The sequence below is a fragment of the Cebus imitator genome, unplaced genomic scaffold (assembly GCF_001604975.1).
Source record: "Cebus imitator isolate Cc_AM_T3 unplaced genomic scaffold, Cebus_imitator-1.0 Scaffold61, whole genome shotgun sequence".
In the NCBI taxonomy this organism is placed as follows: Eukaryota; Metazoa; Chordata; class Mammalia; order Primates; family Cebidae; genus Cebus; species Cebus imitator.
In genome coordinates this window covers 248,850-274,022 of record NW_016107376.1, presented here as the reverse complement: position 1 = coordinate 274,022, position 25,173 = coordinate 248,850, and the positions used below count along the sequence as shown (strand labels likewise).

Sequence of the window (25,173 nt, the reverse complement as noted above, 5' to 3'; positions counted from 1 at the left end):
ATGGACAAAATGTGTTTTACGGTAGAATGATTTCTGTCCCTTTCAGTATATACCCAGGATACTCTAAATTCTGTCTGCAGATCTCCATAAATATGCAAAATCTGTACCATTTGATCAAGCATGATATTAAACTGGAAACCAAGTAGTGAAAGAATTTAAAATCAAAGCATATCAATGCTTCCTGCACCTTCAGATTTAGCAACCTCTAATTAGGCCATCATAATCCCTGCTAATATATGCTCACCTAAAGCCCATAGAAAGAAGCTGGAATAGAGATCCTTATACTGTGTAGGAAATTGTAGAATCATTGCAGTAGCAAAAAAAAAAAAAAAAATTAAATAATATGAGAGTAGGAAAATGCATTCTCAAAAACTACGTGTGTAATTTTGGTCACTCCAGATGATCACTCTAAAGCACTTTGAAATAGTCATTGGTATGTGACATAAAGAAACTCTTGTAATATTTTGCAATGGAGTATGCTACATTTTTCTTTAAATGACTTGCTCCGTTACAACACATCAAGTCATATGATACTCATAGATCTCTTAAATATTTATTTTGTCTTCTGGTTAGTATTGAGAATCTATGAAGGCTGGTTATTTTATTAAAATATCATCAAAAAATGTTATTAAATGGTTATTTGGCTAGTAATAAACTAGACTCTATACAAATGGCATTATTAGATATGGTCATGGTATTTTAACATCTAAAATAGAAATGTAAAATAACATTTTTAAAAGGAGATAATATAAGTATATTATTATTGGAAGTATGACTAAGTAATAATTGTGAGATTAAATATTTACCTCTAAATAAAGGGAGCGAGGTTTACCACACATAAGGTGCAAATCTGGTTATAATGTTATATTCCAAAGACTGGCAACCTATACCCTGCAAATCAAAAATAATTTTATTTCCGACAAGGACTCTTATTAAGTAAAACATGACCCTTGTTCTCTTCTTCCTTCCTGCGAAGGGCTGCCTCCTTAACAGGTTCTGGTCCTCTGGCTCATTTGGGAAATAGCAACTTGAGGTCAACTCACAAATACCTTGACCATCCCTCCCCCATCCTACACACACAAAAAAAGTAAGGCTATTGCAGTGGCTCACATCTGTAATGCCATCACTTTGGGAGGCTGAGGCAGGAGGAATACTTGAGCCCAGGAGTTCAAGACCAGCCTGGGCAACACAGTGAGACTCTGCCTCTATAAAAAATTACCAGGCATGGTGGCACATGCCTGTAGTCCTAGCTACTTGGGAGGCAAAAGCAGGAGGATCACTTGAGCCCAGGAGTTTGAAGCTGCAGTGAGTCAAGATCACACCACAGCCCTCCAGCCTGGGTGACAGCAAGACCCTGTCTCAAAACTGAAAAAAAGAAGTGAGGCTGGAATTTGTGAGGCTAAAATTTGGCATGCTGTGTATAAAGGACTGTTTACTGACCTCAGACCCAGCCCAAAGACAAACCCCAGAAATAGAATCAGACCCTGGATAAGTGGGTGGATAGATGGATGGGGAAAGGGAAGATAAAAAACAACAAGAAAGAGAGGGATGGAGGGATAGAAAGACGAATGAAAGAGGGAGGGAAGGATTTGAAGAAATACTCAAGGCTTCCCTTTTGCTTATTTTCCCTAAAGTCGTATTTTCAATTAATCCCATTTTCCTGTGAAAGCAATGTGTCATACTCTTAGAAAAACAAGAAAATAGCCAACTCCAGAAGATGCAATAATACAAGCATATTTTAGAATGAAGCCAAACTTTTAAAAGCAACACACGTTAAGGGCAAAAACATAGTTTATATGGTGTCATGAATCTGACAGTATAATTTGCCTCAACCTGCCTCATATAAAAAGTACAATAATAATATAATATCTCAGTATTAATTAAGTGCTTATTATGAGTCAGGTGCTCTCAAGAACTTTATATGTATTAAATGTGGAATTCTCACATCAACCCTATGGGGTAATTATTGTTATTGACAGTGCTGTGGAGATAAAGTTAACTGAAGACCAGACAGATGAGGTCATTTATTATAGCCTCATCTGATTTTTATTGGAGATGTGGTCATTCTAATACTGTAACCTATTTTTAACAGCCTTTATTTTTCTTTCTTCCTCTCTTTTCCTCCTACCTTCCCACCAGATATGTATGAAAACGTTTATGATAGCAGATACTGACGTAAGACCCAGCCTAAAGACATAGCCTCTGGCATCTTGGAGGTGAGATCCGCAAAGGAGGTCCTTCCTCCCAGAGCTTTTCGGGGCTTTTTTTTCATTCTTTTTTATGAGGCGGAGTCTCACTCTGTTGCCCAGGCTGGAGTGCAGTGGCAGACTCTTGGCTCACTGTAACCCCTGCCTTCGGGTTCAAGCAATTCTCCTGTCTCAGCCTCCCGAGTAGCTGGGATTAAAGGTGCCCACCACCATGCCTGGTGAATTTTTTGTATTTTTAGTAGAGACAGAGTTTCTGCCATGTTGGCCAGGCTGGTCTCGAACTTCTGACCTCAGATAATCCACCTGTCTCGGCCTCCCAAAGTTACGGGTGTGAGCCACTGTGCCCACCCACAATGTTAATTCTTTAACCACTTATTTTTTCTTTGCTTGAAATTACCAGATTCTTTACAAAAATATTTGCTAGAAGAACTCACAACATGAAATAAGAGGAAATAGCAGGACCTACAGCCCGGTGTTCATTGCGGAGGCATTGAGCAGAGGTCCAGAGTTTAGTCTTGGAGGCCAGACTGCTTGTGTTTGAGCTCAGTTCTACCTTAACAATTCTGCAACCCTAGTTCATTTTTTAAATTTTCCTATGCCTTGATTTCCTTACCTATAAAACAGAAGTAATAGTGGCTACCTCTTGGGGTTGTTGCTTTGGTACTTACAAAGCAATACGACTATGCCTGACACGGTGTAAATGAGCTATTATATAATGAATTACTCTACATTTGATTTTCTTTCACTAATGAATTTCTGTTACATAAGGGAAATCTTTAGAATTTTGAGCCTTCCTAGATTTGGAGAAGGATCACTGAACACCAACAACAGTTCTCAAGCAAAGAGTAAACAAAAGCAATAAAAATGTAGAGGACAGGTGGAAAGAATTAGGAAGTCATGTTTCTCCACTTTATCTGGAATTCCATCAGTTCATGTAGACCACACATTGTGATAGACATCCATGTTTTCTTTTTAAAAAAATGTGAAATAAAGAAATCAGCGCTTATTAAATGAAGTTTAATAGACAAAAAAAAAAAATGTTTACAACATAGAGGCAAAGGATAAAAATAACAAAGAGATAAATTGGTCATGAAAGTATTGGAGCCGGGCCAGTGGCTCACGGCTGTAATCCCAGCACTTTGGGGGTCAAGGCAGGTGAATCACTTGAGGTCAAGCATTCAAAACAAGCCTGTCCAACATGGTGTAACCCCATCTGTACTAGAAGTACAAAATTAGCTGGGCATGGTAGCACATGCCTGTAGTCCCAGCTACTCAGGAGGCCGAGGCAGGAGAATTGCTTTAACCTGGGAGGTGGATGTTGCAGTGAGCCGAGATCGCACCACTGCACTCTTGCCTTGGCGGTGGAGTGAGACTTTGTCTGAGAGGAAAAAAAAAAGAAAGAGAAAGAAAAAAAGGAGGAGAGGGGAGGGGAAGGGAGGGGAGGGGAGGGGAGGGGGGCAGGGGAGGGAGGGGGGGAGGAAGGAAGGAAGGAAGGAAGGAAGGAAGGAAGGAAGGAAGGAAGGAAGGAAGGGAGGGAGGGATGGAGGAAGGAAAAGGAAGGAAGGAAGGAAGGAGGGAAGGAAGGAAGGGAGAGAGGGAGGGGAAGAAATTAAGGGTCACTGTTCTGAAACTTCTGTATCTCATGATTCAGAATACCAGTCATATGGTGCACTTAAGATACGTTATCTGCCGCACAAAATTGAGGAAGATCTCCAAATGCCTGAATAATCATCAATGATTACAGAATTTTAGAACAAAAGAAGACTTTAGAGATTAGTTGTATGTGGCTGGTTAGCTTTGGTTAGGATAGTTATTACTTTAGAAATTAAATTCCTCCCTTTGGCAGCCCTGAAAATGTGTATTACAGTGGAAAGTATCTCAGTAAAAATTACAGGAAATGATATTGGTCTGTGGTGTAGTGGAAAATTTTCCTCTGCTGAGATGTTTCCTTTAGATAGTGATCAAAACTATTTGAGGGTCATTTAGCATCCATGTGTTATACTTTTAAAGAGCATTTCTGTTTAAAACAGATTTTTCACAAATTATGCTTGAAGCTTACATACAGACTTCTGAAAATGCTGTGTAGCTTACCAAGAGATGTCTGGTACTCTTCAATTTAAAATTTCCTATAGAAAATGAGAGGAGCTTTCAAAATTAATCAGTTTTTCCATACGTAACTTTGTCGGTTTAATGAGAAAAATCAAACTTAAATTTAGTGTGTAGTTAATTAGAGTTTGAGGTTTCCCACAGTACTTTGAGGACAAAAACTATTTTGCATATCCAACTGGAAATTTGAAAACACAGGCCAGGCGCTGTGGCTCGTGCCTGTAATCTCGGCACTTTGGGAGGCCGAGGTGAGTGGATCACCTGAGGTCAGGAGTTCAAGACCAGCCTGACCAACATGGTGAAACCCCATCTCTACTAAAAATACAAAATTAGGTGGGTGTGGTGACTCACGCCTTTAATCCCACCTACTCAGGAGGCTGAGGCAGGAGAATCACTTGAACATGGGAGGTGGAGGATGCAGTGAGACAAGATCGTGCCATTGCACTCCAGCCTGGGCGACAAAAGCAAAACTCTGTCTCAAAAAATAAAAATAAAACACAGTGAAAAATGCATTTTTACTCATGAATCCTACAGACTTTTTATTGCCCATATGAAGAGCACCTCACCTGTAAAATTGGTGTTGTAGAAAAGTTGTACAGCAAGTGAAAACCCTGCTGTACTTTATTAAAAGCACAAATATCTCCTCAGATGAAAATGCAAACTTAAGGGTAAACTCATGAAGGTCCTGACAGCTGGGATGTTCTTTCAGCTTCTACAGATGACAGTGCAGCTGAGAAGAAAGGGGGAAGCCTCCACGCTGGCCTCATCGTTGGAATTCTCATCCTGGTCCTCATTATAGCCACAGCCATCCTTGTGACAGTCTATATGTATCACCATCCAACCTCAGCAGCCAGCATCTTTTTTATTGAGGTAAGTGTTGAGTTTAACACATGAGAACCACACCATTTGATGAACCGTATCCATTTGCTAACACCACCTGGATTTAATGTTTAGCACATGATTTCTCCATTTTTCAGTTTCGAGCTTTCTGATTTCACACACATGTATGCAGGCACCCACGCTCACATGTACATATTGATAGATTGCTTTCAGATGATGGGTCCAATTACCTTATCTCTGGAGCTTTTAAAGACATAAACTATCTTGTCTTTCTGAGATCCAAAGGAAAATGGGAACCATACTTTTGGGTCCTTTCATACCAAATATGTTAACCAGCTGTTCTCCTTGTCCTAGGAGGAAATACTATGTTTCTGGGAAGCTAAAGACTTAGGTTAAGTCAATTGCTCAATGAACACTAATTAAGTGTTGGCCGTGTGCATGATTGAATATGGTGGGCCTCTTCTCAAAATGCTCACAAACTGTTTGAAAAAAAATATGGCTTTCACTATAAAATGACAGCTATAAAAAATAAAATAATGGTATGTGCTGTTGCCATTTTAGATAACGTGTGCATATTTGTACATTTATATATGAATGCACAGACACACACATATACACACACTCAGACACACAGTGAGAGCACCATGCTGAATCAGTGTTATGTCTTCATGTACATTGGTTTAGTGCCACTGCCGAGGAGTCAACAGGTGGGAAGACAAGGGACTATGCCTAAGGAGCTATGACTAAGCCCTGGGGTCTAAAAGGCTGAAACCAGGAAGCCTGGAGACCAGTAGATACAGTCTGTGTGTCTGTGTGACCGAGTCACCTCTCTCCTCCAGAAGGTTGGGTTTCCTGGACCCCATGCATATACAGCTTTTTTTTTTTTTTTTTTTTTTTTTTTTGAGACAGAGTCTCACTCTGTCACCGAGGCTGGAGTGCAGTGGTGCGATCTCAGCTCACTGCAACCTCCGCCTTCTGGGTTCAAGTGATTTTCACGCCTCAGCCTCCTGAGCAACTCGGACTACAGGCAAGCACCGCCACACCCAGCCAATGTTTATATTTTTAGTAGAGACAGGGTTTTGCCATGTTGGCCAGGCTGACCTTGAACTCCTCATCACAAGTGATTCTCCAGCCTTGGCCTCCCAAAGTGCTGGGATTACAGGCGTGAGCCACCATGTCCGGCTGCATGTGAACCTCTGACTCTAACATCCGAATGGAACCACTCTTCCAACACCAAATAGAACTAGAAATACCAAAGCAATAAAGAAAATCTCTTGTAGAATTTCAAACACGTAATTAGAATTATTCATTGTATGACACACGGAAATTGCTTGGAATTATGTTCACTTGTTGAGTGAGAAATTATAATGCCTTTTAAACTACAGAGTTAAAATTACCTGTGCCCCTTATAATGAGGAGGGGTGAATAAATGCAAATCAAACAATTGCTTAAACATCCTAGATGGCTGGCAACTGTCTATAGAATAAAGTGCCATCCTCCTTTTCCTTCTTTGGGCGCTCAAGGCCTTGGCACTCTCAATCTTATGTATCATTTCACCTTTATTCCCTGGGCTCCCCAATCTGGAGTTGGCATTGCTGTCAAATTTCACGCTTTGTTCATCTCTGTACCTACCCCAAATTCTCCATGCCACAAAGATATTGCTCATTCTAGTTCCTCCATCAAAACTTCCTCCTGATCAGGTGTGGTGACTCACGTCTGTAATCCCAGCCCTTTGGGAGGCTGAGGCGGACAGATTGCTTGAGCCCAGAAATTCAAGACCAGCCTGGCCAACATGGTGAAACATCATTACTACAAAAAATAGAAAAAGTGAGTGGGGCATGGTGGTGCATGCCTGTAGTCCAAACTAGTTGGGAGGCTGAAATGGGAGGATTGCTTGAGCCCAGGAGGTCAAGGCGGCAGTGAACCATGACTGTGCCAGCCTGGGTGACAGAGTGAGACCCTGTCTAGAAAGAAAAAAAATCATCCCTTCCCATATTAGTCCTTGAATTCAGGAGCCAAAGACCTTTGATACCGTGTACCCCATAAACTTCTCTAGACTATCTTCCTTCCTCAGCAGCTGGGTATAATCTCTCGCTCTTCTGAAACTCTATCTGCAGGGATACACCCCTACCTTTCTCTGGCATTAATCTTTCTGTTTTGCATTAGAGTTCAATATGCACATGATTTATTCTACCCTGCAAGACTTGTAAGTACCTTGAGATTTGGATTAAATCACTTACGTTTCCTTTGGAAAACAGGAATACTGCCAATATTTCCTGGAAAAACATTCATAATAAATATTCCAGGACATTTCAGACTTCCAGTGAAATTTCATGTAAGACATATTCCAGAAATGGCATCTTCATTCGATATCAGCAGTTGAGATATTATCAGGCATTGCACTGAACTGGAAATCTGTTATTAAGTTCTGATAATGTGCTTGATTTTCTTGGAAGAAAGTAGACAACCTTCTCAGAGTTACGCATGCATTCTTCAAAGAGCTGCTGAGTGACAAGCTAGAAAGCCTCAGGGACTAGGCAGACCTCAGGCTGCTGCTCCTGCCGTAACCCCTCACATGTCTAAGCCTTTTCCAACTGTGCAGTTTATTTTCTGACATGGTGAAAAAGAAGACACTGTGAAATATCTGATGGTGATGGTATTAGTGGCAAATTGCACAGAATGGAGGACCTAGTTAAAGCTGGTTCAAGGCAATGCCCGTGTGATTGCAAAACAGTGGAATCTTGTTTTGAGTATTAGCCTCATTGTCTTATGTCTCAGAGCCTGTATGTCCAAATGCGTGGAGTGTGTTTGCATGTGTATACATACACATGTATTTATAGACTATTAGAGCTAGATGGAATCTTAAAGATAATTTAGTTCTATACTCTCCTAACACAAAGGGAGAGACTGAGTGAGGCTCAGAGGAGTGGAATGACTTATCCAAGGTCAAAGAGCCATAGTTCTAAGAATAACTCTTTCTTCTTTTCACATGTAAGTGAAGCAGATTCATTCAGCGGGTCTCCCAGCTTTTCTCCTCTTGACTTTTTTCCTTCCTGTGGAGTCAATTATCAGCATCTGCTTAAATCACTACCTCTCTGACACACTGCTGGGGTCATGCAGCTCACAGTCCTCAGTCAGCAGCTGATTTTTGGAAGGTGATAATCATAACTTTAGTATTGGTAAAGCTGACCGCTGTTTGCAAAATCCAAACAGATCCGCGATGACCATGCGGTTTGTGATCGAAAGATGTATGACTTTGAAGATTTTGAATTATTAGTTACATTAGAATCGTTGATGCATAAATGAAGGAACGGAATATAATAACATTCTTTTCACTGCCTTTTATATTTTATATTATATTCCTGTCTACTTTTTAAATGAAATTGATGTGCTTTCTTCTTTTATGAAAATGATACCATTCTTTATAGAAAATTTAAACAATGCAAAAATGTGAAAGGAAGGGGAAAAAGTCATTTATAGTTCCAGCATGCAGAAATGATGACTATTAATAGTTTATTTTTTTCTGGAATTTTTATATACATAATTTGATGTTTGCCCATTTAATACAGTGGTGATTATACTGTAATGCAAATTGTTTTTTGAAATAACATTTTTCTGTTTTATTATGATGGCTTTGTAAACATCATTTTAATGTTTGTATTCTATTGTATTCAACATTCATTCAGTAGCTTTATATTGACTGCCTCTTATGTGGTGAAGCGGTAACTCGGGATACACTGAGACTCTAACATGTGCCTAAATGTCAAAAACGACCTTGTTCCACCCAAATGAAGACTGTGTGTTAGTTTTCTACTGCTATTGTAACAAATTGCCCCAAACCTAGTTACTTAAAATAACACACACTTGCCTTACAGCTCCGGAGGTCAGAAGTGCTAAAATCAGGATATCGACAGGGCTGGTTCCTTCTGGGGGTTTCAGAGGATAATCGTTTCATTGCCATTTTCGGCTTCTGGATGCTGCAGGTGTTCCTTGGCTCGGGGTTTCTTCTCATATCCTTCTAACTTCTGTTATATCCTATATTCTTCTCATATCCTTCTAACATCTTATCTCCTACTACTAATGTTGACCCTCCAGTCTCCTTGTAAGGCACCCTTGCGACTACATTGGGCACACCTGTATAATCTAGGTGCTGTCAATATGTGGCTGCCGGCTGTGTGGACTATTGAGCTCTTAAAATGTGATTAATGTAAAACAAGGTATGTGTAAAACACACACTGGATTTTGAAGTCTGAGTACCAAAAATAATGTCACTGTCTCATCAGTAATTTTTGTATAATTACATGTTCAAATGATAGTATCTTGGATAGGCTTAGATTAAATAGGATTTATTACAATTAATTTTGTTTATGTTTACTTCTTAAATGAACACTAGTTATTTTTAAAATTATATATGTGGCTCACAGTATATTTCTATTGGATGATGCTGGTTTGTAGAGAAAACTTGGCAGAGAGAAAGAATTAGAAAGAAAAGTTGGTTCCATATTTTTTAAAAGTAGGCAGTCTACTGGTTTTTAGCAAGAGGGAAAGAAGGAGCTTATGAGGAGGCAGAAGGCTGCCAAAGCCAACTGATATGTTGACCAGTCACTCATTCACGTATTTAATTAATTTGTTGAGCTTCTATTATGCACCAAGTCCCCACAGTACACTGGTAAGCAAAATGAACAAGATCATCCTTTCCTTCAAGGAGCTTACATTCCAGTGGGTGGAGACAAATGATAAACAAGTTTTAAGTTAGTTGTGGATTTCCCTTTGAATGATTAGTTTTACAAAAGAGGCAGTCACCATAAAATATTTGATAAAATGTTACCTTTTTTGATTGCTCAAACAATGTTACCCTTTTTTGATTGCTTGAGCTCCCAAGGTGGAGGTTGCAGTGCGCTGAAATCGCACCACTGCACTCCAGCCTAGGTAACAGAGTGAGACGCCATCAAAAAAGTTACCATTTTTGAGCATTAAGGTACTACTCAAATAATCAGTGATATATTATGATATTTATGTCTGAACTTGCGATTTGATAATAGGTGGTATTATTAGCATCATTATCATTATTTTATCATAGAACTTTTTATGGAGCTCTAGATACAGATTTATTTTAAAAAATTAACTTAAGTAAATAAATTTTAAAAAGACCGCTCTCCAAAACAGTTTATTTTCCTAGGCTGGGTGCAATGGCTCATGCCTGTAATCCCAGCACTTTGGGAGACCGACATGGGTGGGTCATTTGAAGTCAGGAGTTTGAGACCAGCCTGGCCAACATAGTGAAAGCCTGTCTTGACTAAAAATACAAAAATTAAGTAGGCATGGTGGTGTGTGCCTGTGGTCCCTGCTACTCAGGAGGCTGAGGCAGGAGAATCCCTTGAACCAGGGAGAAGGAGGTTGCAGTGAGCCAAAATCACACCACTGTACTTCAGCCTGGGTGACAGAGTGAGACTCTGTCTCAAAATAATAATAATTATAATTTATTTTCCCGATGGGGGAAACACTCTCACCATTCTTTAAGTGTGTCTGAATTCGAAGTTATAAGTTATTTCCATAATAAAATCTGGGCATAAATGTGTAAATACCAGTCATAGTTCATATCATGCTTTTTAAATTATTATTTCCAGGGCATCAAAATGTCCGCCTTTACTGGAAGTACCTTGTATTTTCTGTCAGCAAAATCAGGATACCAAAGCAAAAGCAAACTTCTGCCTGTGTGCAACCTAGGGCTTGTGTCACTTTCCCCAAAATAAGTAGATGAATTCTCCAGGTATCGCTCACAAGTAAATTCCCTTGAGGGCTCATGTTTTATCTTAAAAATTTATATGAGTTTTACATTATTCTCTATAGTACAGACACGTATTTGATATAAAAATGATTCCACACAATCTTCAACCAAAATTAACATTTCAAAAGGTGATTCATACAACTCTTGTAGCTATACAACCCAGCTGTATGGTTGTAGATATTACAAAATCCAGATAAGTTTAAACCAGCAGAGATAAGGCGTCTGTTCCTGGAACCTAAGTGGACAGCATCCTTTCTACCCCTTTGTTGGAATCAGGTCCAAGGCAGAAATACTCAGGATGGTGAAACGATTTGCTTGGATCCTACTGCACCTGGTTACAGAGCCAAGACATCAAACTAGAATTCCTCAACCTGGCCCTGTAGCCTGAGCAGCTACACGGCATCATAGCAAGAATCTTTTAAGCTTTTTGCCACTCAAGGAGATTCCCCATCCCAATAAATATTTCTGGATTACAAGAACCCGTGGAGAATATGATTAAAGAAACACAGGCAGCTGTAGTCCTCAACTTTTCCTGGCCATTAATAGTACCACCAGGAAACAAGCCAGAAGAAGGAGCCAGGCAAGAATTCAGAGGTTGCTGGGGAGAAAAAAGTGTTTGCTAAGAGTTTGGCATCTTGCTTTGCAGCTGCTCGAGGGATCACACTTGGGGAGTTAGGAAGACGTGATCTGTGGACGAACCTATATAGTTCATAGAGAAATGGCTTCACAGAACCACAAATCTTTTTTTGTCTTGAAGTCACATATGTTTAATAATTGGGTTTTGCTCTTAAGGTATTTCTTAGTCTTATTTCAGTTTTAAAGAAAACTCAAGGGGAAAAAATGATTCATTGAAACAAAACACTTTTTATTTAGATTTCTTAGATGAAGCAAACGATGGTATTCATTTTTTAAGAACTGCTGCAAGGAAAGAAAGATTAGGCAAAACACATCTGACATGGTTTGACATAGCTCTCATTAAAGAAGCTGTATTAGTAGATGACAGTTTTCTAGAAATAAAGCAAAATATAGAGAAAAATAGGTGAAATTGGGTCACTTGAGCAAAAGAGACGCTCTATATATGTCAGTGATTTTCTTTTCTCAATTTCTGTTCTAAGATGCTATAACTTTTATTCATGAACATCGGTGAATGCTTTTGAGACATCAGTTAAGCTTCATGGTGATTGCCTTGTATATATGTAATCATCAAAACAAGATTTCTTTTATATATGTCATCCTTAATTTACTCTTCTGGGTAACACATTTTCATTTAAATTGCTGAAACTATAATAGTGTTTCTAATTTAATGAAATAATTTCTTCCTTTAGTTGGAGAAAATTATTGGAAATACTGAATAACCTCTCATACTAATCTGCTCTAATTTTTTAACTAATCAATTGTGTATCTAATTATTTCATTGATACATAAGATCATGAAAATCCATGGATGGATGGACAGATAGATAGATATCACAGAAAGGTTCTTAATAGATGAACAAGTCAGATGGATAAATAAATGAAAATCTGCAAAGCTACAGTTCACTTGGGCATGTGTAAGCCTGAATTATGTCATTTTAAGGACATGATATATGTTTTAAGTATTCTGATTCTTTTCTTCTGTTACCTCTTGAAGAGATTACTCTATTGACAATATCAACTGTTGCATAATTTCTTCCGTGTGACATTGGTAATTCCACTTTGTTAAAATAAATACTTAAGCCTTTCTGTTGTGAAGACAAATAATAGAAAATTTAATTTTAGCAATAATTAGTGTGTCACAGTAAAAATTAGTTTATTCAATTATAAGATTATTCTTTTTTACCAATTCCACTTAGTGTATTTGTTTTTCTAGCAAAAATACAAAACAACTAAACCAAATTAGTTGATTATTATGGCATGCCCTGGTTTATAAGTAATACTGGAGTTATTTGTGACTGTAAGAAAATTAAAACATAAAATTTTCAGAGATCAGAAAAACTAAGAATCTAAGGAATATGAACAAAAAGAATGTATTATAAATGATGGTTGTAATCATGCTTTTTGTAATTTTATTAGAAATGAACAACCAATGGTATTTTTAGTTTGAAAATGGATTAAGATTATTTTACTACATGCTCTTGTGGTAATCCCTTTATAAAAACTTTCTCAATAGAAACAAAGTAATTTTTAATGCAAAATTCATGCATCCTGTCTTACGTCACACAGTAAGTGAATATAGGGTCAGAATTACTCTATGACTGTATTCTCTACTTTCAGCTGATTACTACATTTTCATTCTAATTAATATAATACTTAAAATTACTGTAGGTGAAATAAATTTTAAATAGATTAAAAGCTACTTGGCTATTCTTTTTTTTTTTTTTTTTTTTTTTTTTTTTTTTTTTTTTTTTTTTTTNTCTTTTTTTGAGACAGAGTATCGCTCTGTAGCCGAGGCTGAAATGTAATGGTGCAATCTCGGCTCACTGAAACCTCCATCTCCTGGGTTCAAGTAATGCTCCTGCCTCAGCCTCCCAAGTGCGGGGATAACAGGCATCCACCATCCTGCCTGACTAATTTTTGTGTTTTTGGTTGAGACGGTGTTTTACCATGTTTGCCAGGCTTGTCTCAAACCCCTGACCTCTAATGATCCACCTGCGTCTGCCTGCCAAAGTGCTGGGATTACAGGAGTGAGCCACTGCACCAGGCGCCCCCCGCCAAATTTTTTAACACTGAGACTGTACTAAATGTTATCCATGGGACAGCCGTTGAAGGAGAAATGATATATGCTTTAAAAAAGAAGAAAATACTTTCTTCTATAAAAATAAAATAAGTGTGTTATAATCATTAAAAAATATTGTGCTCCTAGATTTGTAATAAGATTTAATCCTCTCAAAAGTGCATCAGATTTTTTCTTGTTTAAGGTCTGAATTTATGTTATTTCCTTCTTTTCTCAGTGTTTCCCTTGGTATCGTCCTTGAAATATCTCATTGTGGTTCAGTGGCTTATAACTGGACTTGAATCCTGAATATGTATAAGTTTAATATGGAGAAAATTTGATACAGCACAAGCATAGATACTGAACATTGAATTTTAGTCACAAGTAATTTCAAAATGTGTAATTTATTTGTAATTGTAGTTGTCAATTCAAAATGTATCATATCTTTTGTGAAAAGCAGGATAGCACTTTTTTAAAAGAAGCAGGGTCCATTCTTGTAGAAGGAAGAGTAAGTACCCCGTACTTTTAAAGGAACATAGCCTCAACTGTGTTCAGTGGAGACTGACTAAGAACAGTGAAGACTTCAAACTTAGGCCAAGGTAGATGACTTACGCTGGATAGATCTGAGGAAGGGACACAAGGATCTCTGGGGAGAAGCTGTAAAGATTCAAATACCGACTCATTGTAAAGACTTTGTAAAGACTTTCTGACACTCAGAGATACTCAGAGACACAACAGGCTTCCTGAGTCATAAGCTCTTCATCACCACTGTACTTAAGCATACAAGAAGGCCCCATTATCAAGGGCTTCTTACAGGATATTTAGACACTTTATGTGGTTCGATTAGAATTAATTTCAGGTTCATCTCTCCCTGTAAATCTAGGGTATTCTGATTGCCCAGTATTGTATATGTTTCATGAAGATGCAAAAATTACAGTGAACTAGAAGGCATGTGTGTGGATGCTTACGGTTAATGGAGGAAGCTTTTTGTTTTGTTGTTAGTAACCCAAGGCAAAAAATAAGACACAAACACAAACAGCAAGGAAGACTATAGTTCTCCTATTCAGAGATTAGAATGAGTTAATAATCATGGGAATGCCCACCCTATTTATTTTGCCCTTTTATGGAAGTTGGTAGTATTTGGTAATGTCTCAGATTTCATGCTCGGGTCACTGCAGAGCAAGCAAGGCTCAGGTTTGTCTTTAGTGGAAAGTCTGCATAAAAACAAAGAAGTAATCATTAATGTAACACTGATGTAAAGTGCCTTAAGCAAATCTTTTTCAATAAAGAGTTACTTGAAACAGGAGAAATTAACATAGAGCAAGAGATGCAAGGTACTATTCTTCACTTTCTCTTATGTCCTTTTCACAAATTTGTTTTTAGGGTTTTTTTTTTTAAATTTTTGATTTTTACGCATACATAGTGGTATATATATTCACTAACAAACTTTTTAAATTTTACTAAGAATAAATTGATGATTAAATACACATCTTTCTGCAAATAGGAGCAGCATACTTGGCATTTTCTACCTACAAATAAGCCATTTTGTGATTTTGTTTCTATTTCTATCTTTTCTTTCCTTTCTCCTAAGATTGACTACTCTGAGAGCTTTGAGTGTAGCATGTAAGCTCTGGTTATTCAAAATCACTTTTGCTACTTACAGTCTCCTTCCCTCTTGGCTAAACAGCTTTAGAGAATTTTTAAGTATTTACTTTCACATTTTTTCCTGAAATTTAAGTTGGCGTTTGTTCCATTTCTATTTTATTAGAATCTGTGATCATTAGTATCTTTATAACTGCTGCTGATGGACAAAGCGTTTTTTTCTTCTTACTTGTTCTCTTAACTATAGCAAACACAGACTTCATTAAAGTTAAAACCCCTATATGTTCATAAATGATGTAGTTGAATTGCATCCAAGACATGCAAATTTGTTTCCCTAACATAGAAAGGATGAAAATCTTCAATCTTGATCAGGATGAGCTAAGAGGAAGCTATAACCACTTAGGTAGATTCTCAGCATGATTCTTTATCTCTTATTGATCTCCAAGTTAAACATATATATGAACACACACACATTTATTAGTTCATCTCAGCACATAGTAGAACAATTGCCTATATATTTTTTTTCTTTTTAATGAAAGGGGGGTATAATAGTAAAATATTTAAATATTTTCAGAAACATTTCATTCAGATCAATTTGTTGAAAGATTTTATGGTAATGAGGAAAGTGATTTAACAGTAAATGCAAAAAGAGTCCTTGTCCCTTAAATGTCAAAAGGAACGCTGTTGAAAGATTCTGGAAAGTTGATGGCAATGGAAGCAGCATAATTTTCTTTAATTTTCCTAAATATCCATATAAAAACAGAAGAGCTAGGCTTCATATTTTTAAAAACCTGTGGACAATATTTACAACAAAATGAGCTGACAGTTTATGGCCAAACTACAAGCATCAGCTCTAAATACTCCATATAATAACAAAGCACCAGTAGTCACAAGACCTGAGTGTTTTATGTGAAAGCAAATGAAGGAAATCCACAAGGTGTCTAGCAGGCCTGAAGCAGGAGAACGACAAAATAAGCCAATAGGCATTGCTTGGAAAACAGCAGGCCTATGTGGGAACAGCAGCAGAAAGTGGGAGGGACAGGTGCCCACTCCGGTTGCAGGTGAGCGCAGGGGACCTGTGTAAGAATTTCTGAAGGGGCTGAAGCAGTATGTCACAAGGAATTCTCAAAACTGACCTGCTAAGGCCATCTTCCGTGGCAGTGGCCCACACTCGGAGAAAATCCTGGGAGTGAAATAAATAATAATTAGGATACGGACATGGGAGTGAAATGAATAATGAGATAAATAAAAACAGAGATAAATAACAACAGAGATAAATAAAAAAATTCCTATACAAGCTAGGGCAGGGAATGGAGTCAAAAAATACCAAGAAGCAAGCCCTCGTATTTTTCTTAATGATGGAAATCATTGATTTAGCAGATACTCTGTGTCAAGTACTCTTTTTTAAAATTTGTATATATTTAAGGTATACAACAATGACATTTTATATGCATATATATACATAGTGAAGTGATTGCTACAGCCAAGCAATTTATCCTATTTATCACCTTCTATAGATATCATTTTTGTGTGATACATGCTCCTAAAATCTATGCTGATAGCACATTTTCAGTATACTGTATAATGCAATATTGTTAACTGTAGTCCTCCTGCTGTTGATTTAATCTCTAGACTTATTCATCCTACATAACTGCAAGTTTGTACCTTTTGGTCTACTTTCTTCCATTTCTCCATTTCCTGCCCTGCTTTGCCCCTGGTAACCACTCTCTGGTGTTATATAATTGGCCTTTTTAAAAAATTCCACATGTAATAGGCATCATGCAATATCTTTCTATGTCTGACTAATTTCACTTAACACAGTGTTTTCGGGCTCATCTGTGTTGTTGAAAATGGCAGTGCCCCCCTTTTTAAGGCTGGATAGTATTTCATTGTGTACACATGCCACATGTTGTGGTATCCATTCACCTGTCAGTGGACATTTCCGTTGTTTCCATATCTTGGCCAATGTGAATAATGGCACTGTGAACATGGAATGAAAATATCTCTACAAGATGTTGATTTCATTTTCTATGAATATATATCCAGCAGTAAGACTGCTGAGTCATATGACAGTTCCATTTTCTATTTTTTGAGAAAACTTCATACTGTTTTCCATAATAGCTATACCAGTTACATTTCTCCCAACAGTGTACAAAGGTTTCCTCTTCTCCCAATTCTTCCCAATACTTGTTATCTCTTGTCTTTTCAATAATATTCATCCTAACAGGTGTGCGGTGACATCTCATTGTAATTTCGACTTCCATTTCCCGAGACAGAGTAATGTTGAACATCTTTTCATATACCTGTTGCCATTTTTGTGACTTCATTGGAGAAATTAAATATTCAAGTCATTTCTCCATTTTTATATTGAATTATTTGGGTTTTTTTGATGTTGAGTTCTGTGAGTTCCTTATATATTTTAGCTACTGACCCCTTTACCAGATCAATGGTTTGCAAATATTTTATCAAAATCCATAGGCTTCCTCTTCATGTTATTGTTTGTTTGCTGTATAGAAGATTTTCAGTTTTATGTAATCTCACTTTTTAATTTTAATTGATTTCAAAAACTTATTTTGAATAGAAAGAAATAGAGTCAAAAGGTGATTGAGAGTGAAGTGATATACCCACAAGCGTGGGTGGGGCTAATCCGCATAAACAAGGGAAGGGAGGCAGGAAGGAGAAGTAGTTGAGGGGGTTTCATCTGAGATTACTGTTTTCTCCTTATTATAAGATACAAGTAGTATGAGGATAGTGAGTGGGAAGAGGTCAGAGGTCATAGTGTTTAGGAGTTGAAAAACCTACAAAACATTAAATAGGAATGGGAAAGAAGCCAACTTCTGATATGCGAAGGGCCCACCAGGGTGTGTTTGCAGCCTCCTAAACTTGGAAGCATTCCTTGAGATTGTATGACTTTAACCCGAAATTTTGTTTAGCGTTATATTTATACAATATACAAGCAATGTATATTGCTTGTGTGCATTGATGCATTGATGAATAAGTCTAGATTTAATGAACAGCGCGAGGACTACAGTTAACAATATTGCATTGTACAGTATACTGAAAATGTGCTAAAAGCACTGATCTTAGGTGTATGTATCACTCAACAATGATATCTATAGCAAGTGATGGATAGGCTAAAATGCTTGTATGTGTACACAATGAAATAAACATAGATGAAATAAAACACATTTTTTAAATCTAAATAATTATATTTTGGGGCTTAAATTTTTACTCACCGACTGTAAAAGCTATTTAGCAGAATACATTTAGGCTGATTGAAAATTTAGTATATGTCTTTTTTTTTAAATGAAACAATTCATGGTATTTCAGTGAGAAAAGTAAATAACCAAGATAAGGAGTGTAACTTCAATAAACAGAATCATGAAATGATAGGAAGTTAAGAGTTAGCAGAGAACTTAAGGAAACATCAAGTGCAGTCATTTATAACTTTTTGCATTGTATGTCTCACCTTAAGAGAAATAAAACTGTTTTTCCAAAAGAACATTTGTATGCTTGAAAAGATAAACAACTTTTTAAATGACAACATTGATTTCATGCACTGACACATCTTTAATATAAATCTTATTAGCAATGTTTTAGTTGAATCATTCACAGTATGCTTTAAATGCATAAAATTAAAGTGGTGTGATTGATAAATATTCACTCTTTAAAAAATTATTATGACGTGTGTTTAGCTGTTAAGGCTGACTGAAGGGCATAGCTTCATACTAAGTAGAGAATCAGCATCTGTCCTCTTTCTTATTTTATATATAAGAACATGGATAAAGTGAGAGGAGAATTGACTTGCCAAAGGCCTTAGTGCTTAACTGAAGCAGAATCAGGAATCAGTATAATGCAGTACAAAGAGTCTAGCACCAAGAAGGCTGCAGATTTTGTATAAATTCTACCTTTTACTAACTTTGTGATTCTGGTCAGTAGCTGCTCTGTGCAACTCAACCAGGAGTTAAAACCAAATTTGCTGACTCTCCCAAGCAGCCTTTAACTCTGTTAAAAGTGCTATTTTAAACAATAGTCAGTTTCAGCCAAAAATTATGTAAATACATAATTTATTTGAGGGATTCCTTCATTTCCTACCCCTACCTTTTCTTAAGCAATTGTTGATTAGTTATCCAAATGAGAAGAGGAAGGGGAAAAAGAATAACTGACCTAAATAATTCACAAACCATATTATCAAACCCCTGAATATTATACCATGGACTCTAAAAAAAAAAAAAAAAAAAAAAGAAAAGTTGTTTTTATAGGTTCTAATTGTTAGATCTCAGACATCTTGCTTTTTTATCTCTTACTTTAAAAATGTTGCAAACAGGAAGACTTCCAGAGCTATAATCTGGCTCACATAATATCGTTATCATGTTTATCAGCACTTCTTTATCACAGGATGAATGCAGTGCACTCTCAGGAAGGCTTTTGTGGAGGTTACATGAATCTTTGTAAAGGACAGTAATGTATATCACTGGAGGCCCTAAGTAAGGAATGATTAAACACTGTTATTAGTCAGTTATAACATTGTATGACAATATAATTACAAATGCACCTGTAAAGCCTCCATAATTGATCTCTAAATTACATATTCTTTCAGTTTTATTTTCCTGCTGCACTAATGCTTTATTGTTCCTTTTCTCAGGGATTATATTTTTATTTCAATTTCTGAATTGATTTGACAAGAGATAGTATGTGTTCGAAATTGTAAAATAAATCAAATTCCTCACATTTAAAAACATACACCATTTTGGATGCTGATTTTTCAATGTAGGACCTTAAACGGGTAAAAAGTTGGCTATCTACCTTTTAAACTTTCTTTAAAACCTTTAATTTCATTTCAACATATACAAATTAAAAGCCTATGATGAAGCTGGTCATATATATAAGTCTGGTTTTGCCCTCGTCTAATTGATAGAGATCACTCTATATCTTGAAATGAATAGCGTCCAATATTCTTGGATTTGATGACATATGTTATTCTCTTGTGTTGTTTCTCAATCATGTGATTAAATATGCAGTAAAGCACCCCATTACTTTAGCATAGAGAATAACTCACTGTTAACCATTTCTAAGGTCACTGCTGATTAGAGCTTAACTTGCCAGATTTCTTTAGCTTCACTTAAAAACACACTGGCACTCCAGACAATTGAAAAGAACAGTTTCTTAAGGAACACGGCCAGTCTGATGTGGGGAGGCAGCACTAACTCACATTCAACTTTGACTGGGATGTTTGTGGCCAGTGCAGCATGATCTTGTCTTCGAACGCAGTCACCAGGCAGCAGTGAACTGGCTTGTTTTCACATCCATTGCGAAGTACTTTTCTTTAGAGTAAATTGCCTGTCAATAACAAAGTATTACGTGGTCTTGGTAGAAAATAACCACTTGTGGCCATGTGGCTGAAAAAATAAAGAGATGCTGCTCAAAGCATTATTAACATACAGTACTATGAACTAAGGCTAATGCTGAAGAAGACTAGACTATTCTCAGAAAATTAGTCAAAACCAAAGAATCTATCTGTGCAGTACAGGCTGCTAGATTCTCTTACCCTCACAGAGGGCTATAATTAAGATAAACATACATCCCAATTTGCCCAGAACCATCCTAGTTCATGTCTGTTATCTGATATAATTATTAATAGTTTCTCCATTTACTCTCAAAAGTGTCCCAATTTGGACAGTAAATCATATGATCATCTTACGTGTTAATTATATTTTCAGCTTATTGTGCATCTAAAGACAGAGGACACCAAAACCGTAAAGGCCAAGCAGCCACATAAGAATTCAATAGTAATGAAAGGAACATCAAAGATGTGATCCATATTGAATAAAGGGTTCAGCCAAAAGCATAAAACAGATAATCAGGAGGAATCTCATTAAAGACATGGTATCGGTGCTGGGTCCTGTAAGCAAAGAGGAAGGGGAGATACCTTTTCAGATGGAATGGGGCTATAGTATGATTTTAAACACATCAGATCAAGAAAGGACAAGATAAATCAACCTATTTAACTGTGTGTTAAGATCTATGGACAAATATTGAAAATGACTTTACTATACATGGAAGTTAGATCTGGCAGGCTTTGAAGGACAAACCATAGAACCTGGCTGTCATTCCATAAGCAGTGAGAATCAGTGATGTAATAAAGAAGTAGGAGTTTAGGCCTGGCACAGTGGCCCATGCCTGGGATCCCAGCACTTTGGGAGGCTGAGGTGGGTGGATCACTTGAGGTCAGGAGTTCAAGACCAGCCTGGCCAACATGGTGAAACCCCGTCTCTACCAAAAGTATAATAATTAGCCAGGCATGGTGGTGCCAGCTTGTAGTCCCAGCTTCTTGGGAGGCTGAGGCAGAAGAACAGCTTGAACCCAGGAGGCAGAGGTTGCAGTGAGCTGAGATCGAGCCACTGTACTCCAGCCTGGGTGACAGACTCCTTTTAAGCAAAAAAGAAGTAGGAATTTAAAATGGTTGTGGGGAAGGAGTAGAGTGCGCCAGAAGAAGAATGAACGGACAGTCAGAAGAGTGTTAGAAGACTATCAATAGTCTACATGTGAAGTGGTTACATGTGAGCTGAATTGGGGTGTTTATAGAGGGAAGAGAATGAGGCTAATTCAGGAGTCATGTGAAAGAAGAAGATAGAATTTATCAATCTTTGTTTGCATAAAAATTTGTATGTGAAAGGGCTTTCAATCAGTTATCTTGGATTCTCAATAGTCCCCAGTGAGCTTAGTAAATATAGGCATTGCTAGATTTGTTTCACAGATAGGATGACTGAGATTCCAAGAAATTAAGCAATTTCTGAACATTTCCTATATCTAATTAGTGGTAAATGTGAGGAGGATGCCCTGATTCATTGCACTGAATACGTAGGATGAAAAAGAAACAAAGATAACTTCAAAGTCCAGAATCTGAGCAACTGGAAAGTTGAATTTTCCTTGGGAGATGGAGTTTCTCTGTTGTTGCCCAGGATGGAGTACAATAGCATGGTCTCAGCTCACTGCAACCTCTGCCTGACAGGTTCAGGAGATTCTCCTGCCTCAGCCTCCTGAGTAGCTGGGATTACAGGTGCCTGCCACCACCCCCAGCTAATTTTTGTATTTTTGGTAGAGATGGGGTTTCACCATGTTGGCCAGGCTGGTCTCGAACTCATGACCTCAGGTGATCTGCCTACCTTGGCCTCCCGAAGTGCTGGGGTTACAGGTGTGAGCCACCATCCCTGGTCAAAATTGAATTTTCTAATGACAGAATTTAAAACATCAGAAGGTAATATTAGTTTAGGAAGGAAAGTGACAGGATGGATTTTAAGCAGGTTTGGTTTGAGCTGATGGTCAAGAAATTAGGTATCTTAAAAAAAAAAAAAAAACTGAAAAAAGGCGGGGAATGGATTTGGGTAAACAATCAGGTGAGAAAATATGGAGTAATAGTAGAAATTGAAACCCAAAAGAATACATAGTTGGGTTTTGTCAGCACTAAACCTTAGGACGTGTTGACAATTAATGTTGATGAATTAGAAAAGGGGACTGTTTAAGGCAAAAGCAAAACACACACGCACACACACACACACACACACACGCACAGAGAGAGAGAGAGAGAGAGAGAGAGAGAGAGGCAAGAGAAAAGAAAGAAAGCCACAAAAAGGAAAGGATCAAGAATGAAGAGACAGGGAGCAGTGTGAAGTGCTCTAGAGAAGTCACAGACGAGGTTGACGACTAAGTCGATGGTAACCTGAGAGAATGCAGTTTCAAAGGAGGAAGCAGGCACTGAGGGTGAAAAACGGTTTGGTAACCTGAAGGCAATTGATGGAGCCAGACATTTCAGAGATATAGTACTAAGAATTTGAAGAAACATCAAGTAAAGGCTTTTTCCTTATGTTCAGTATAGGCAAAAAGTAAAGAAACAGTGGAAGGGGTGTTTTAATGGTCTTGGAGGAGAGAGAGAAATGAAGTACTTTCATAGCAGAGACAGGATTATTAAACAGGGAAAGCAACTGACTATGCAACTGAGGAAGACTTTTGCAGATATGAACGAAACATGAGTAGATAGAAAAGCATTGGTGGGGGCAAGGGATTAGCATTTCCTAAATAGCTTCATTTGTTCAGTAAAAATAGATGAAGAAATATACAATTGAGAGAGGGCAGCGTGGGATTGGATGCTAGAGCAGATAGACGGAGCTTGGCTGAATCAAAAGATAATACCAATTGCTAGGCAGTTAATTGAGTTAATTCGGAATGGGTTATTTTTGTAAATGATAATAAGGGTTATAAATCAAGGTTGTCCTATCAAAGCGAAGAAGATAATGTGGATACTGTAGACATCCAATCCCATGCTGCCCTCTCTCAATCTGTGTATTTCTTCATCTGTTTTTACTGAGCAAATGAAGCCTTTTAGCAGATGAGTTTATTTGCTTGCCCCCACCAATGCTTTTCTATCTACTTATGTTTCCTTCCTATCTGCAAAAGTCTTCCTCAGTTGCATAGTCAAGTTGCTTTCCTTGTTTAATAATCCCATCTCTGCTATGAAGGTAGTTCATCTCTCCCTCCTCTCAAGGAGGTGTCATGCCTCTCATTGCAGCATAAACTATAAAATCTATGCAAGTGAATACAAACACTTACTGTGAATCTCCCTGTATATAACACTTTGCCAGCTGTGGTAGACCAAAGCTATCTGCTCCCAAGTGCAGGTAAAAAAGGTTTCATTGTCTTGAGAGAATGGTAAAATTATAATAAAATGGACTCAGATAAAATTGGCTTTTTATTATCATGATATATTAGAAATTCCAAACTCTGTTAGTGATAAAATATTCCTCCCTATACTTTTGCTGATCTAAGCATTAAAGAGTGGGCTCACTTACTGTTGAGTTTTACTGACATAATATATAAACTTCAACTTAGTCCAATGTTATGACTTATCTTTTTGTAAACATTGCCTTATATATAGAAGTTAATTCAGAGAACTCTCAATAACACACTTGGCTCCCAACAGTGACCTCAGCTACATGCATTCATTTAGAGAATAAAAGTTCATCAGGGTTTGGAATCCTTTGCATTTGTTTTGGGCACACTGGTGTCTTCAGCTTATATGGTACTTTATATATCTGTGTTAAAACAGTGGATTCAAAATAAAGAATGATAGCATTGTGGTTGTAAAGACAAAAAACAGAACTTAAGGCACTTCAATTCTGCTATTGCAAGTACAAATCATTCTCTAAACCTTGTGGAGTTCTTTATTTGGCAATACCCTTTCATCTTCCCCCTTTTTTTCAAAATGTGCATTCATTCACTCTGTTTCCCCTTTTTGTATGGCAATATTTTTTTATATTTAATGACTTTTACTGGCATGATTATATATCTACAAAGTTCAAAGCAAGACAGTTTTCTGTCTGCATGTCTTTACTGACCATTATTATTATTAATTTCCCTTCATGATTATTACTGAAAATAATGTCTTCTATAGGAGCAGATGTTACAAAAAAGGTTCACTCCTGGTGTCAGGTAGCTTCAGTACCCCACTGCTGTGCATATTTCACAGTTCACAGGATATGACATTTGACTTCAAGGACATATACATAGAGCATGATATATAGATAGATATACATACATATGCACACAGAGACACACATTTATACATATATATACATATACATATATATTATATATCTTGACTATGTCTCCAATCACATGAACAACCACAATATGATCAAATGTGACAAGAGATATTAATAAAATACCAGGAAACAAATACCAGGAAACATCTGAAACAGCACAGGATAAATAGAAGTGACTTGTAATCTGTAGGTGGGGATTCAGAAAGTTTGCTTGGGTAGGTGCAATGTCTCATACTTGTCATTCCCATACTTTGGGAAGCCAAGGCAGGAGGATTGCTTGAGGCTAGGCGTTCAAGACCAGCCTTGGCAATGTGGTGAAACCCTGTCTCTACCAAAAAAA

General features: G+C 37.4%; 1 protein-coding gene across 1 annotated transcript in view; it reads left to right on the top strand.

Annotated features, from left to right (window-relative positions):
* PLXDC2 (plexin domain containing 2) overlaps positions 1–25,173 on the top strand; it is a 427,121-nt gene that overhangs the window by 392,681 nt on the left and 9,267 nt on the right. Inside the window, exon 12 of the mRNA XM_037739047.1 lies at positions 5,023–5,183. Within this exon, the coding sequence (XP_037594975.1) occupies positions 5,023–5,183 (161 nt within the window). The remainder of the gene's footprint in view (positions 1–5,022; positions 5,184–25,173) is intronic.